This window comes from Pteropus alecto, unplaced genomic scaffold, assembly GCF_000325575.1.
Source record: "Pteropus alecto unplaced genomic scaffold, ASM32557v1 scaffold21, whole genome shotgun sequence".
NCBI classification, from domain to species: domain Eukaryota; kingdom Metazoa; phylum Chordata; class Mammalia; order Chiroptera; family Pteropodidae; genus Pteropus; species Pteropus alecto.
Window position 1 is genome coordinate 23,649,377 of NW_006436282.1, and position 17,794 is coordinate 23,667,170.

Consider the following 17,794-nt stretch of genomic DNA (forward strand, 5'->3'; position numbering starts at 1 on the left):
CAGGGCCGTACTGCTTTTCAGGGCTTCCCAGATTTACTCTACTTACCTTTTTGTTATTCCGCTGGATTGTCCTGTCTTCACTCCTGGGCCTAAACCCTGGTCTCCAGCCAGCAGCCCAGCTCTTAATCCATTGTGGCCCTACAATTATTGTTCACATGCTTATTATGAATCTGCCAAGTGGGAGCTGGAGCAAGGATTAAAAAATACAGTCCTTGAAAAGCTCTTAAAGTAGTATTTGCCATGTAGTTAGCGCCCCCTCCTCCCAAAGTGGCAGCTGTTACGATAATTGTTAAAGTGGTTTTTTTCTTCTGTAATGAATTGTAACATTGGGGATACTTCTATATATATGTCATGTTTGAAACACTGAATCGAATCTTTGATGTAAAACTTTAGAAATAGCTATATTGTACAGTCATTTTCTTAATAGTGTATTGGAGCTGAATTGAATAAAGATGTAGTTGGGCAAGTCTAAATCCATTGAAAATTTTAATTATGTCTCATTTTCTCTTCTTTATTGTAGTGATTTAAAGGGAGTGATAGTCACTCTGAGTGATGATGGTCACTTGCAGTGTTCATACCTAGGGACAGACCCTTCTTTGTTCCAAGCTCCAAAAGTTGAATCTAGAGAACTAAACTATGAGGAACTTGATAAGGAATTGAAAGAACTTCAGAAACTCATCAAGGATGTTAACAAATCACAAGGTATCTCATTTGAAGCTTTTTATTATTTGATTTTAGTATTCATTGTAGAGTTCATATTATTTGGTGTATGGATAATGTTTTGTACATATCAGTCACTCTTCTCCCCCATGCTTAATTAAAGTCATTTATAAAATCTGTATTGCTCTGTAGCACATGAGATCTTTGTGTTTAATTCGTCTACGGTAGCTTCTGAAAAATATGTACTATTTAAGATAATGCTTTTGTTAGTATTTCTTTTTCAGGGACAGCGCTATCTTTTTTTTTTTTTTCCTTTAAATTCTAAAAAAAGGAATAAAAACTTTTTTTGGGTAGTGGTTTCAGGCCTCGAGAAGAGCATTAAAGTTTTGAATGGTCATTTACTACTTCTAATATCCCTGAAAAAATTTTAGTTGCTTCTTTTAAAGGAAACCTAAGCAGTTACCACTTAGTTACTAAAAATGTAGTCATTTGCAGCTTAGCAGTATAATTTATGTTTGTAGTTAATTAGCCGTCCAAATGGCGTGTAGCCTGCGGTATGCTGATTTCTAATGACTCAGAGGCCGATGATATTTTCAGTTCCTGAGGTTTGAATAACTCAATATTATCTTACTTTGGGATTCACAGGGGTATAATTTTATTGTAAATTAAAAGGAGAAACAAAACACCAGTCCCACAGTTTGAGTTGGACATGTGAAAAGCATTACTTTAAGTTTCCTTCTCAGGGTCAGGTAAAAGCATTTTTTAATGAGAAAAAATATGGACTACTTTCACATAAAAGAGATGTTAAAACAAGTAGAAATAATAAAAGAAGCAGAGCATCAAAAAGAACCAAAACAACAGAGCCAGTCTTAATCCTGGTCTAATCACTTTATGCGATTTATGTATTTTTGAGTCTATATTACCAAGACAGATTTAGAGGAATTTAGATAATGTATTTAAAAGTATGAATATTAAAAAAAAATTATTATGCTTTGGCTTCACACATTCTCTTAGAAAGTTTTGAAAGTAAACCAGTGGAACAGGTCCGTTAAGTACCACCAATTAGTTAAAAACCTGTTTGTTTTCATCACCCCCCGCCCCCCATCAAATAGAGAATGGTTAAAATTGGATGTGTCATTTGCAATATACAAGTTTTTTCCATTTTCGATACTAGTGTTTTGGGATTAATGGAATTCTAAGTCTCATTTTGTCATTTAAAAATGTAATTGGGAAGAGTGGCGTATATATGAAACATGAAATTTCCAGAGTTCGTTAAATGAGTTTAATGTGGCTTTTCATTCCACATTTTGCCTTGAGATTTTGCTCTTTCCATAAACAATGTGCTAATGATATTTTGGTTAACACTTAATTGTGTAAAACATTTCTCAGAAAAATCCCGTGTAGCTAAAAGTTATTTTTTGGTGGCCATAGTGATGCCCTTGGGTGAGAAGGGTTAGGTTGTTTTACTTGTCATTACCTCGATTCTTCTGTGTAATTTAAAATAACTGCTAATTAAGTTAGGGATGTGCCCACAGACTTGGGTGGAAAGTTCATTATTTACATAGCCTCAAATTCGAGTTAATATTTGAAGTTCCTTGCCCTTTCTATGCCACCATCATTTCATTTTATTCCTGAAAAAGAAACATAGAGAAACTTTTAAAAAGGAGAGACTTTTAAAATGTTTTATTTCTAGATATAGAAAAAAATTTAGTATTCTGCTCTTATAAAACTGTGGTATATTTCTTTATTAAAATACTTGTAATTATATAAAAGGACCAAATCATTTCAGTATAGAAGATTATGAAAAGTTAAAACTCTGAACTTTTTGATGACCTCATTATTCATTTAAATGCCACTTATTTTAGTATAGTGACTTTAACTTGCAAAAAAGTTCACAGTATTGTGTGTTATGTTCAGTACTTAAAGATTTTTTTATTTCTTCAAAGCAAGAGTTGCAGGAAAATTTAAAGCCAATTTAAAGAGTACATTTTGTTATACACATGGTGTATATTATCTACTGTAATAAAAGTGTTTTTGAACCTCATTTTATGTGTGTAAGTTATATGAGGAATGTATGTTGTAAGCATGAAATTATAGTAATAATTTTTGTATGGCTCATGGATTTTGAAGCTTTTCGTACTCAACTCATTAGCGTAAATCCTGCCAAGCATTTCTGTTACCGGTCGTCAACAGCATCTGTCGGTAGGCACTTTCAAAGATGGAGTTTCCTCATGATTGAGATAGTTGATCATGTTCTCTACTTAGGGCGAAGGGATGGGTATGATATTGAGATAGATTCCCACACATTTGTGCCTTCAGGAAGGAAAAGAGAGCGGTAAGATTTGGGTATTAAATGAAAGTCTGCATTCTATTTGAAATATATCTAGGATAACTAAGTGCCGCTACCTTTGCATACCAGAAACGTTTGTCCTTGGTGACTGTGTTGGAAGACGTGGTGTTTAGGGTTGTTTGGCTGCACGTAGCAGACTACAGACTACCCAGATGCGGTGCCTTAAACAAGGCAGAGGTTTCTTTCTTTCCCATGGAAAAGAAGTCCTGGGACGGGCAGAGCAGGGTTGGCTTGGCAGTTCCACTGTCATCAGGGACTCCAGTTCCTTTCCTCCCAGGGTCATCTGTTGGTCCAGGATGGCTTCTGGAACTCCTGCCCTCACATCTGCGGCTGAGTCAGCCCCTTAAGGATCTTTCCTGGAAGCCACACCCTGAGCAGTCTCTGCTCACATCTCGCTGGCCACTCCAAGCTGCAAAAGAGGCTGGGGAATTTAGGGTTTTAGCTTAGCACTTTGTTGCTTAGAATAAAATTGAGCTTCTTTTAGTAAGGAACTAAAGAATGGTTATTGGGTAGACAGTGAGCAGGCTTTTGTACTCTCACTACGTTATGGAAATCCCTATTCCAGATACAGCAGTCCTGGTGGAACGCCTGATGGAAGTTGTGGGCGGTGGTTCTCTTCAGGAGAGAGCCGATATGTGTGGCATCATCCACGTGCTTTCTGTATTTTCAGTTAGCAGCCCTGGGTGTGGGGGATGTTTCCCCTCAGGGTCCCAGGGCGATTTCAACAGTTCCAGGCATTATGTGCAAACACGATTTCCAGGGAAGAAGAGAGAGATTTCTCCTAGTCTCCCCTTTCATTAGGGAGGATTAGCCTTCCCAGAAGCACGCGCCAGCACCCCTCACGCCCAGCCCTTCTTACCTCACATCTGCCAGGATTAAGCCCCGTGCTCACGCCGAAAACAGCAAATGGTCAGGGGAATGAAATCACTGTGTTTGGATTTGACCAATCCGGTGACTTTGAGATGAAGGTGAATGCCTCAGCAGCAGTAGGGCTCTGCCGCATAAAGGAGGGAAGGTGGATGTTAGGTGGGCAGCCAGTAGTCTGTTATGTATATGTGTGCGTGTGTGTGTGTGTGCATATGTACACATTTATATTGCATAAATGTTATTTATGTTTCTTGCTTATTTAGGATCTCTCACTTGTTCATGATATCTCGTTATGCACTATAAACATTTGTTAAATTGTGAAATTTTAAGTTGTGAAAATAACATGAGTACGGTGAAAATGATTCAAACAGTACTAAAAAGGTAACCCCAGCTCCTAGTTCCACTAGATTATTTAAAGGTAACCTTTATCAAGAGTTTTTGTGTATAAGAACATTTTCATGTTTATGCAATTGTGTTTACACAAATATTTGTATATTAGACACATTATACTATGTCCTGCTTTTTTAGTTAATAGGAATATTATGGATTTCTTTTCCGATTAGTATGTAAAGATAAACAGCACTCTTATTTACAGCTTTGGGCTTTGAACTACTGCATAGCATGGATATACCATAATTTATTTAACCATTTCCCTATTACTGGAAATGTAGAGATTTAGGTTGTTTTGTTTTTGTTTTTAATAACTACCAGTAACAGAGAACCTCTTTGAGCATGTCTCTGTGTTGACTATACCTATCAAAATGTAAAATATACATACCTTGTGACCTAATAGTTCTACTCCCAAGGAGTAGAATTACTTGACTTCAAAAGTAATTACCTTCAAATCAACTTATCCTCAAAAGAATTGTACTAATTTGGGCTTCTACCAGTAAGTAGCTAAAGAGAGGGCATTGAAATTCCCAATGCTGGTTGGTCAGCTAATATTTTTGGAGAGACAGTTTTTCTTTAAAATATTGTAGAAAGGGAAGACTTAGCATCAAGCTTCTAATTCTGTAATGCATTAATTTTTTCAACTTTTGAGTATGTTTATGGGTTTTTTTTTTAAATATGGCACAGATAAACCTTAAAAAACTATATATAGCAGGTTTTACTTTATGATTAAATATTATTTTCTTTTAAATTACAGGTGTTTGGCCCATGACTGAGAAAGAAGATGACTTGAAAGTTTCTGCCTTGGTTTCTTCTAACTTTGATTCTGTGTCTGTAGGTGTATTTGCAGACTTTAAAAGGATTCATGATAGTGACGGGCTCTGATGAATTGGGGTCAAAATATATTGATTTTGAATTCTGGGCCTCCAAGTAGAAATTTTAGGGAGGATAACAACTTTTTAATCTTTGCTATTTTCTAGAAAAACAAACAAACAAACAAACAAACATTTCTAGCCTCTTAGTTTAGTAAGGAGTTCCTTAGGCAGATTTCTGTCTTAAAAAGTGGGAGGAGGGAACAGTAGAAGGAGTTCTTGCCATTATTCTAAAGCTACCTTTTTAAAATTTTTAATTTTTTCAGTACTGGAGTATTGAGATAATCATAATCTAGATGAATAACACTGATCCCATAAGATTTGTGTCAAAGGTTCAATGAGGTAATGTTTATGAAAGGCCTACCTCAGAATTTCATAGTTTACAGCCTTTAATACATTATGATGGCTTTAATGGGCAAGGGTTAATTTAAGAGTAAACGATTGGGCCAGGAATTCTTTTTTCCCCCATTTCTACCTATGTAAACCAGGGCAAGATATTTAATTTTCTTAGTCTTAATTTTCTCATCTGTGAAGTGGGAATTATAATAGAATATACTTTGTTGAATTGTTATGATAATTCACCATCACCACCACCACCACCACCACCACCTACATTCCACTACTTGTCTTGTTCACTGTCATAACCTAGTGCCTGTCACATAGGACCTCAATATACATATTTGCTCTATGAATGAATGACAAAGCTGAGAAACAAGAGGGATGCAAGGGGACTGTCCTTGGTTATGTTACCCCGTTTCCTTGTCTAGTATTCCATATGCACATGTTAGATTATGATTTGTTAGGTTCCACTGCCTGCTGTTTGGGCAAAATCTATTGTTTATCTATATCTATACCAAAAGTTGATCAATTTAGATAAATGATCAAATTCACTGATTTTACTGTATTTGGAGTTCAGGTCATATAATTTTGTCTGGGAAATGACTTCAGTGTCTAGGTATTAGAGCATGATATAGTAAGTAGTTGTCACAAATTTTCAAAGATTAATCTTAGTTAAATCAACCAATCCAAGTTGTGATAAAAATCACGTTCACATTGCCATAGTAGAGTGAGTTGGGTACACTTAAAAAAATAGGACTATATATGAAAGAAACATTCACCCAGCTGAGTCACATAGTAGAGCCACTGTTTTAAACACTGGCCATTCAGCACACACCATTTCTCACTCTACCTGAAGGGTGTAGTCTGAGTGGAACATTTCTGCTTAGTTAGCTGACAAATGTACCCACATTTTCTTGCCTTGGGAATGATTCTTTTTTTCCTTTGGGCAACTTATATAACTTTTTCTAAGTTCTCTTAAACATAGGCTATTTGGAATGAGGATTTCTCTTTCTGTTCTTTAGCAACTTTTGATCTTTGTAGGAAAAGGCCTTATGTAATAGCACCATATTATAATGTATATTTTCCTGTTGGCAGCCTGGAGTGCTATTTTCTCTTAACTAGGTGTCTCTTTCCAGCTTCATTTCCCTGTCTTACTATTTTTTCCTTCTTAAGAGATTTTTGAGAGTATCATATTCATTCCATTGGAAAACATTAGCCCAATGATTCATGTGGCTATGGTGCTGTGATGTCTTTGTGTAGCCATTTCTCTCTGGCTATGATTTTATTTCCCGAAGGACTACTGTCCTTGAAGTATATAGGCGTTTAGACACAGGATTGAAAAGAGCAGAGAACAGGAGGTATTGGTTCCTTTTCTAGATCTTCAGACAGCTAAATGTAAAACATTTCCTGGATTTTAGGTAATACTAGAGCAAACCTGGCTTAATATTTTATTTCAAGTCATTAATATGAAAGCACCCATCTGAAAAATATATAATTTATATTAGAACAGAGTCTTTTATAGAGGAGACAAGCATTGCTATCCCATCTTCTTGGTTGAGAAGTCGGATCATATATAGTTTCCTATGGAGTCATAAATAGAATATGAATCTCTCAGCAATTAATTGTGCTGATTCCCATTACATCATAGCAATCTCCATTGCTTAGAAGTGGCTTAAGTTTTCTTAGTAAAAAAATTCAAATAGGTTAATTTAAAGCACAATGGATCTATTCATTGGTTAGATGGAGATTTTAGGATCTCGATTGTTCCCCAGGAATTCATATAGGTATTATTAGAAAATATGTTACCCCTCAGTCTTTTTCTGTCATAGAGTAAGCAATCTACCATTCTAAAATATGTTACAAGTTACAGGGAAATCTTTGTTCTGAATTCTTTAAGAGGTAGAACCAGGTAACCCAGGCTGATACTCAAAGAGTGAACTAGTTTATGATATGAGCTAGTGAAAAAAAAAAATCACACTCCTATTTTATTTTCTGGATATAAGGCCACTCGATCTTTATGTCATTAATTACATGTACTATTTATATATTCATATTATTAATCAGAATAAAACATACCTTTGACAAGTTAAAAATATAAGGGCCTAAAAGAATGGCATAATGTTTATCTGCTAGAAATACAAGGAGGCCTTCTTCTATGTAATATAAAGAATGAGTGAATGGAATTAATTAATTCAGCATTTAAATACATTTGGCAGTAGTTTGATAATAAAATATGTGACCTTTAATTTTTTTTTAGTGGGGGATAGGTTTTTGAATATTAGCTCATGACTTTCCAGATGAAGTTGTCCAAAAAGCCATATTGACTCTTTTAGTCTGTCAGTAGAGTGATAACTTTTAGAGTTAGCTCCCTGTTTTGGTGGTGAGAAGTATATATTGCACCCGTGTGTTTACTCATTGATGTGTAATATTGAAACCATTCTTTCCTTCCTTTCCTTCCAGCAAGCTCCTGATGTTGAAGTGGGAACTGACCTTGTCCCTTCAGTCACAGTGAAGGTATTGTACCATGGTTCTAAACTGTAATGTGCAGACAGTATTATACATGTCATCACATTTGTCACTGTTGTCATCCTATAAATAGATTACCTTCATTGTTTTCTATAAATACAAAACTGATAATTGCATTTATAGCAATATGTATATAATATAAACAATTATTATGACTTATCCTTACCATTATTTAAATGTGTTGTATGATCCAGAGTTTTTTCTAGAAACAAAATTAACATTTTAAATATGCTAAAGGAATTGTGTCACCACCCTAGACCTACTGGTGTCATAATAGATCAGCCAGTTGATTGAAGTATCATATATATATATGATGGGAATTTGATATATATGTATTTTTATACATACGAATTACATGAATGCTAGTAAAATCTTCCATATATGATTATATGTATGTTTGAAAAGAATTCCCAGTCATCTATCTGTTATAATATTAGCATTAAATGGGTGTATTCATAGTAAGAAAATTTTAAATGAGGAAGCCACAAAGTTGAGTAGAGACAAATTGATAGTCCTAAAAAAACTAGAATATGAAGGATGTGGTTTTGGTTAAGATTTTTGGTCCGTTATTGTAGAATTTTAGAACTAGAATTCAAATGTAGAACCCTCTTAAGGCTTTTAGATTAAAGTGTGGTAATCAGTCAGCACATTATTAAGCTGAAAATATTTATCACTACCCAGACCTTGGAGCCAGGGAAAGTTGTGGATCTTGGCGATTCACTTAGTCAAAACTTGGACAGGGCTTTATATTTTCTTAGATTATGGGTTGCTGTCCTTGGAGGAGCTTGACAGGGTACCAGGCTTTACCAATTGTGTTCGCTTACACTGGGCCCAGCGGGTGGCCCAAGTGTGGGGATCTTTGGTAGAAGTTGAAGGGAGCCCAATCTTTTAACAGTTTCCTAAGCTAATTTTTTTGGATTCTTGCCACTAGAAACAAGGGTGGTCTTTCCCCAGTCTCCCTCCCCCCTATGCAATCAAAGGCTCTATCTCATTAATACTTCTGAGTCTGGAAACGCATTAGTGGCAAGAAATCAAACACTTAAGGAAAAAAAAATCTGCAAAGTTCCAGGAATGATCTATAGACTTTTGTATGGGGAAACCTTTTTTATATCTACCTACTGATATTGTTCAGATACATACACATAATAATTCAGGAGCACACTATAAATTGCAAAAAAAAAGTCTGTGTCTAAACCAGATACCTTGCTCATGCTAATTTTTCCCCAGCAACTACTTATTGCTCTAAGTAAACACACCTTTCTCTCCCATGCAGTTCTTAGGCTTTCATGTGTAATAGCCACCTCAGAATGATGGCATGAGACTCCTGGAAAATTCTCCTTCTTTAGTGAGTGAATTTACCATATTTGAGAATGACTAAGTCACAACTCTCTTCCTTACGGCCATTATAAGAGCATGGAAAGCATGCAACACACAAAGGTTGCACGACATCAGCTGGACTTACCCAGCAGACACAACGACTTCCTGATTCTGACAGTTTCTATACAAATTTCTGCTATAAATCTCTCCTTATAGCCTTTTATAACAACAGCAGCCAAGATATATAACCATGCAAGTTTCCATCATAATAAATCCTGTTAATTGAGAAAAGTTTTCCATCCGTTGGAAGTGAATGAAGATACGGCTACCTTGAGTATGTGTGCATGATGCATAACCATCTATCCAGGCAACTCGGAGAGAGGTGGCTCATACCTGGCCTTTGGAGTCATATTTATATATCTAGGACAAAAAATTTGGTATTGTATTTCCTAAGGATCATATTTCATTTTGTTAGAAGTGGAAAATAGCATGGAAAATTCTTGTATTAATGTTTTATATTTTCCCTTAATATTCTATAATTATTTTTCTCTTAAAATATGAGGTTTATGATCTAGCCAAGTCTTTAACTCTTTTTTTGGCTCAAACACAGCTCTTCTTTGTTACTGTAGCTATTTTCGTCACACCTCCCCTTGATTCACTTTTGAAAGTGCCTAGCCCATTGTTGGGGTTCAGTAAACCCGTGTATAAGAGCTGTCATGATCGCGCATCTAAACCAAATGCAGACACTTCTTGTGACAACGTAAAATTGTGCGATCTTTGTCTAACGACGCATTGTTATGCCAGGCAGAGTCAGAATGTCTGCTCTCTTACAAACAGCTCATTACTACTTTAAGGATTTTTAATTTTCACTTTTAAAACTAAGTTTTCAACTCTCTTGTACATATTGGCTTGATAGTGTTAGCTGTTTATTTAGCTTCTCCGAAGCTCTGTTTTTAAACTGTAAAATGGGGATTCTTTTTCATTTACAGAATTGTTTTGAGGCTTGACCACAGCTGATTAAGAGTGTGGGCTTTGGATTCTGTCAGACAGAGGTTAACTTGTGGTTCTTCTTCCACTTATAAACAGAGTGGACCTGAGCAAATTATTTAGCCTCTCTGAGCCACAGTTTTCTATAAAATGGTATATAGTAATAGTAGCTGTTTCACCATAATGTACATATTAAATGAGATAATACACATAAACAATTTATTAGCATGATTCTATGAATATAGAAAGCTGCTAATGGTTATTATCATTAATATTATTAATTTAATTTAAAAATATATGTATAGACTGGCATTATTAATGGAAAATTATTTAAACTGTGTTCTGTTTATTTAGTGGACTAGCTATTTGAAAGATGCTGTCTGTAGTGCATACATAGTTTCTTATTCCCATAATTAGCATCAGGGTTTTACTAAAAAGGTATTATGTTATTTATAATGGTCAGACATCATTAAGGAAGCTTTGTTGGTGGTGTGCCGAGCCCCCATCATGTAATCTCAGAGCTTATAAAGTAAAAACTGAGGATTAATTTTTCATTTGCTGTATTTATTATTTATTTGCATCAATAGTTGTCTTTTAAAAATTTTACTTTGCAAGTAAAAAATTCTTTTTATTTATTTTTAAGTTTTACAGAATGCCCGCATCATTTAAAATTAATACAAGACATTTACCGAATAATTATACGTATATGTTTGTGGGCCAGTTGTATATTTCTGTCTATTGTTTCTATATAATATGTATGTACATTTATAATTAAGGAATAGGTGACACATGCCTTTTACTTAAGAGAAAATTCAAAATGACTTTTCTTATAAATGAGTATGCCCTTGCGGTGTATCAGTTAATAATGAAATGTATCTGTCTCATATACTGGAGTCTGGTAACTAGACTGAACTCTTCCATCACCAAGGTGCCAGATAGAAGAGTTTCTTAACATAGATATTGCCCAGGAGGTATAAAAAAATTACCAATGCTCAGGTCTACTGTGATAAGTCCGGCTTACCACCAAGGCTGGGACTTTTAGGAGACAAAATCCAAAGAGAGAACTTACCAAAGGAAGCCAGATCATTAAGCTTTTTCTATGACAGCCTGAAGGTGATGCCCCTTATCTCTGACCCAATAAAGATCATTGGGCCTGATGGTTTCCACAGGGGGAGTGAGAGAAGTCCTGACCTTCTCTACCTGCCCCCACCCTACTTCCCAGGTGGACTGTTACTGCAGAGTTCTCAGTTATTGATTCTAATTGGAGTGGGAAAGTTTTCTCAGCATCATCTAGCAAGAGCGCAAGTTTGGAAATGCAGCCGGCTTAGATATGCAGCAGTGAATATTGCCATTCTTTGATATTTTCTTAATTAGTTATGTCAGATATTTTAGAAAGAAATTTGGATGAAGATGTAGTGCTGTGATATGTATCTAGACTAGAAAATAGCTACCTAATAAGGAAATCTTTAGAGAATAATTAACTTGGACAAAAGATAATGTACTGATACTATATAAGATAAATAATGATGATCCCATATCTATACATGAAAAGAGGAATGAACACATATTAAAATATTTCATGATGTAATTATCAGCCATTGAGGGCAGATTTTTTTTTTTTTGCTTTTAATAGAAAATGTTTTAATTAAAAAATTTTAATTTAGTTAAAACTTAAAAAAAATTTTAGTAGTTAACATACAATGTTGTATTAGTTTCAGGTGTATACATGGTGATTAGACATTTGTATAACTTATTAAGTGATCACCCTGATAAAGATAACATTTTTAATAGCTTTATTAAGATATAATTCACATCACATATCATATAATTTACTCATTTAAAGTGTGTAATTCAGTGATTTTTAGTATGTTTGCAGAGCTATGGAACCATCACCACAATTTAATTTCAGAACATTTTCTTCCCCTCTAAAAACAGCCCCATACCCATTAGTTGTCACTTCCTGTTCCCTTCCCCTCTCCCACTCCCCACCCCCATACTCACAACTCCCATCCCTCAGCAACTATAAATCTATTTTCTGTCGTTATAGATTTGCTTAATCTGGACATTTTCATGTAAATGGAATAATATATGTGGTTCTTCGTGACTAGCTTCTTTTTACTTAGCATCGTGTTTGTAAGGTTTACCCATGTTGTTGTGTGTATCAGTACTACATTTCCTTTTATTACTGAAGAGTATTTTGTCATATGGATATATCGTGTTTTGTTCGTACATCAGTTGATGGATATTTGAGTAGTTTCTATTTTCGACTGTTGTTAATAATACTAGTTTGAACATTTATGTACAAGTTTTTGTACATATGAATATGTTCATATGTTTTCATGTCTCTTGGCATAGAATTGTGAGATCGTATGGTAAATTTACGTTTTAATTTTTAAAGAAACTGTCAAACTGTGGCTGTACCATTTTACATTCCCATCAGCAATATTTGAGGGTTCTGATTTCTCCACATTCTTGCTAATACCAATTTTTGTCTGTCCTTTTGATTATAGCATTTTAGTGGATGTGTAATAGTATCTTATTGTGGTTTTCATTTGTTATTTCGTAGTGATTGAGATATTGAGCATTTTTTCATGTGCCTTGTGGTCATTCCTATATCGTCTTTGGAGAAAAGTCTTTTCAATTTCTTTGCCCAGCCCCTAAGTGGGTAGGACATTTTAATCTACTGCCTATGTTACATGTTATGTTTTGTGGCTACTCATTTTTTTCTTAGATGATGTTTCCTAGTTATTCGCTAGTGATTTTTCAAGTAGTTATGATATTTTATCAATTTAGATAAAATGTGGTTTTCTGTTAATAACAATTTTTATTTCTTCAGGTCACACTGCAGAATCGAGTGGCATTGCAAAAAGCCAAATTATCAGTCTATGTGCAACCACCTTTAGTACTGACTTGTGATCAATTCACCTTTGAATTTATGGGTAAGTGTTTTATTTTGGCTTAAAGTCTATCGTGGTGTGAAGTTTTTTTTTTTAATTAAAAATTTTTTTATTAATGTGTTTATTTTATGGCTATATTTGTTGTGTGAATCGCGAGATGGTATATTTCTGAAATCAGGATTTATGTTTTTTGCTTATATATCAAGCATGGACATTCAATGAATGGTTGTTGAGGCTGAAGTAATTACAGATTTCCAAGTGCTTTCCTTTAACTCGATGGACCTGTAATTGTAGTTAAATACTATAATTTGGAAGGCTTTTTTTATTGGTATTTCTCTAGTGAGCTATTTATTGAATCAGTAGTATTTGAAGAAAGAATATTGACTTTGGAAACCGGCCTGAGTTTGAATCCTGGCCCTGACACTCACTCTATGTGTAACCTTGGGCAAACTACTTTGCTAATTACTTGGAGCCTTGGTTTTTTTTTTTTTTTTAATCTGCAGCAAGGGGATAATGATATCTTTCTTGTAGGGCTGTTTTGAGGATTTAATAAAAACATGAATCTATGTAAGATATCTGTAATAATGCCTAAAATAGTAGGTCATAAATGGCAATTCTTAGTAAGAATTCTTTGTTTAGAATCTCTTCTACCCTACTACTTACATCTAAATAATCATTAGTCCTGTTAAATGGTTTCCGAATTATCTTTCAAGTCTTTTTCTTTCTTTGTTTACTGCCGCTGTCCAGCTGGGGATCCTCTGTCTTATTCATGATGTCAAAAATTTCTCTCTCATTTTGGCCTTTGTATAACCAACTCTTACCCTGGCAAATAGTGGGAACTCAATAAATATTCATTGAATGAGTGAAATAATGGTCGAATGGTTGAAGTAACCTTGTAGGTGACATCCAACATTGGGTTTTCACTTTATTTTCTAATTTTTTCACAATACTTCCAATTTGTCTTTCTAAAACACATTCTGAACAATTCATGTTTCCAGTTAAAACTCTCTTTACGGCTCTCTAATGTAGGTTGAAGGTGAAATATATGAATATAAAAGGCTATGCACATAAAAGGCTATGCACAGTCTGTTATGGTTATAGTTATATCCATATGCAATCCCCCCACCCCCCAACACACCTTCGATTTCCCCCTGCAGTTTATGTGCTAGCCATGATAAAGTACTGTGCTCCACTTCCAAATTCTCTTGCCCTTTCATATACTTTTTCTCTGTTCATGCTTCCTGTTTATCCGAGTAAAGAGAAGCCATGAGGTAGAATGTTAGCACCCTTGTTCTGGAGTCAGTTCTCAGCTTTGTATTAGCTATCTGACCTTGGGCAAGACTCCTAATCTCTCTGCAGCCAGTTTCCTCATGTAAAAAAGAAAAAAAATGGGGTTGTTGTGAAGATTAAGTGAATTAATCTGTCTAAAGTGCTTAGGACATTTGCTGGCATGCCATATATGCCTAATTTTGACTGTTGTTAATAATCATGGTCCAAAATTATGTAACTTATATTACTTTTACGTTGCTTACAGCACCAGAGATGACTAAAACAGTAGCCTTTTCTGTTTATCTGAAAGGAAGTTATACACCACCTGAATTGGAAGGAAATGCTGTCGTTTCTTATTCCAGACCAACAGGTAAACAGTTTCTCAGGAATTTCTAAGCCTAATTACTCCTTTTAAATTAATGAAATTACGAGTTAAATGTTTAAGTTAAGATGGAAAAACACATTTAAAATTATTATTAGATGAAAAAATATTCTTTTTAAGTGTTAATTAAATTGTATGTCAAGTTACTTTTATGTGTTATGAATAATTAGTGATAAGGCTATTTAGCTGATTTCTACATGTTTGATTTTATCTTTTCAATTAATACCAAATATGATAAATTTTAATTCCACTAGAAGAATGGTATCTAGTCAGACTTCATTTATTTGAACTAAATAGAAAAGTCTAGTCCTAATTAGTGAAAAAGACTATTATGGATTACCCTAACATTAAGGCAGTATTCGGAGTTTCAGGTACTGTTTTAGTAACTATATAAAACTCTTTAGTATCTTACATGTTAAAATATTTAAGAGACAGATATAATAAAATTTGATGTGTATTTTTTCAAGAATTTCTTTTTAGATTAAAAGGTTATCTTTAATTGAGATTCAGTTATAAGTTTTAACTTAATTGGGTCCAATTTTATAGTTTTTTTCCTCTGTACAGTGAATTTTCCACAGTAACAGTTTAATAATTAGATAAAAATAGTCATTGCTTTTAAAAAAGGTTTCAATGTAGCATAACTGATAATAGAGTACTTCAGCAATGTTGCATTTTGTGTTTTTTAACCATTTCTATATAGTTTTCTTAGTTTTTTCCCTCCTTTGATGCCCACTTTGCTTATTTAGCAATGTTTTTAAAAACTGTAGTTTTTATTTTGTCTAAGTGAATTTTCTGGCTTGTGCATTAGCAACTCTGCTCTGAGATGATTTAGTACATGTTTTGAAAATCTGTTTCTTCTGCTTTAAGTAATTTTGCTTAAAGTTGTTGAAAAAATTCATTTTTAGCCAGAAGTGACCCCTTTAACCATTTACCTGTATTTTCAAAATTCGGGGTTACATAAATATTTTATGTTTAAATGGCTTTGAGAAAGCTGGCTTCAGAAAGAAATATGAAACTTCCACAAGGGATCAAGGAATGAAGGACTTTCCAGTGGGATATTTCTAAAAAGAACATTGCAATTTTCAGTGTTATTTTAATTTTGAGCTGTGAAATAATAGAGTAAGAAATATTTGGCTAAAATCTCTAGATTATTTGTCATAATTGAGAGTCTCAATAATCATAAGCAGTCTTATACTTTTTACCCTTGTTATACTTTGAATACGCCGTTGTAGAGACTATTGATGCTCTAATTCAACTCGTTATTTCATTCGTTTTCAAGGAAAAGTAGTGACACTGGTTGAAAAGAAATTTAAAATAGAGAAATGGGTTACATAGCAAATGGACAAAATGCTGAAAAATGCATTATAAAGTTGTGAAATCAGTCTGTGTACCTATTGTTGCATATACCATTTTTGACTGTTGTGCTTTTCTACAGATAGAATTTAAAAGATGGTGAATTATTGCTGTACCAAAGAGGATAGGCATTAATTGATTGAAAGTTAATTATAAATTAAAGTAAAAAAAAAAAGTCTGTGAAAGTAAAAGAATACCAAGACAAGCCAAAAAATAAAAAAATAAAAAAAATAAAGTCGTTACTCCATAGTATCTAGTGACTGAAATTATAAGCAAGACTAACTGGGAATATTAATATTATTGTGCTTTTCACTTAACTTTTTATCCCAGCAATTCATTTAATGCTCTTGGTGTCACATCTGGTTTGCTCTTTAGCTAGGTCACATATCTTTACCTCTTTTTGCCACATTTATACTGGAATAACAGTCTCATGGACTTCTGAGAATGGAGGCACAAATATATTGTTAGATTTCATTTATTCACATTTTACTCTTTATTGTGGATTGAGTTAACTCATTTTTATTGGAGAGCCATTTATCAGTTGGAATCTTGAAAATTTTAATTTATATTTTTAAGCAGATGTGTATTAGATTTGTGTTGTAATTTTACTACAGATAATTTATTGTGTTCTTTCTTTCTACTCCTTTTTGCATCGACTCTGATGGACAGATCGAAATCCTGATGGTAAGTGAGAAGATAATTTAGAACAAAATGAATTTCACAACTGAAATCTGGTCAATGAATTGAATTAACTCTTTTCATGGACTTGTATTTTTACTGTAGAAACCTCTTTTAGGATGATTCAATTCCTTGATCTGGCTATGGAGAGTATAGTAGATGTTTCTTCTCATAGAAACTTGTCATTAGTTGTTTCAGAGTCATGAGAAAGAATGAAGTTCCATGACTCTTGAAGAAGTCAAAGGTGTCATTGACAGTTTATTTCTGTAAATTATTGGTGATTTACCTGTATGCTCTGTTATCTTATTTTACTAAAATAAAGAGGAAGAAAAAAAAAAGGTATTTGTCACTGAATTCTAAATGTCTGTTTCCATGTGCCTTAACAGATCCACCTCTTGTCTGATCAGAATGCCATGAGCACTCATTCTGTAGGCCCATTCCTCCTCTTGTTTAAAATTTGTTGGGGAATGTCATCAAGGGTCTGAACCCTTGAACTTGCCCGGATCAGTGTTCTTACTCATTTTGTTTTCCTCAAATCCTTTGTTATAGCTCTATTATAATACTTCTGAAAATATGAATTTCATTAAGTTTGTTAATTAGTTTCTCCTAGTAGATTTTGAGCTCTCTGAGAGCATGGTTCAAGCACTCATCTTTGAATTATGCAGTATCAGGGTACATTATAGGTACTTTAAAGGAACCTCCTATTTTGATTGTTTTTTCTCCTCGACACAGACTAAATGTGATGGTTTATCTTAGTTTATTAGCTATTGTAAGATAAAAATTAGATGATATTAATTGGTAATAATTAAATGAAATACTGAAAATAATGGCAGTATTTACTCATACAGTTTTAGAGATGCTAAAAGGTGAGTTACATAGTATCCGGGAGGTAAAAGTATATGAGAGG

The 17,794-nt window shown here is 34.0% G+C and overlaps 1 protein-coding gene across 9 annotated transcripts in view; it reads left to right on the forward strand.

Moving 5' to 3' along the window:
• The window catches only part of BBS9 (Bardet-Biedl syndrome 9), a 417,354-nt gene that overhangs the window by 135,653 nt on the left and 263,907 nt on the right, over window positions 1–17,794 (forward strand). For 8 of the 9 annotated variants that reach the window (XR_001516909.2, XM_015589531.2, XM_015589533.2 and 5 more), the window contains 6 exons: window positions 521–702; window positions 5,025–5,101; window positions 7,939–7,992; window positions 13,145–13,247; window positions 14,740–14,844; window positions 16,879–16,893. Coding sequence is in view for 8 of the 9 variants with exons in the window: in XM_015589531.2 (XP_015445017.1) it covers window positions 521–702; window positions 5,025–5,101; window positions 7,939–7,992; window positions 13,145–13,247; window positions 14,740–14,844; window positions 16,879–16,893 (536 nt within the window). In the remaining variant the exon portion in view is untranslated. The remainder of the gene's footprint in view (window positions 1–520; window positions 703–5,024; window positions 5,102–7,938; window positions 7,993–13,144; window positions 13,248–14,739; window positions 14,845–16,878; window positions 16,894–17,794) is intronic. The other variant, XM_015589534.2, reaches the window with a different exon arrangement.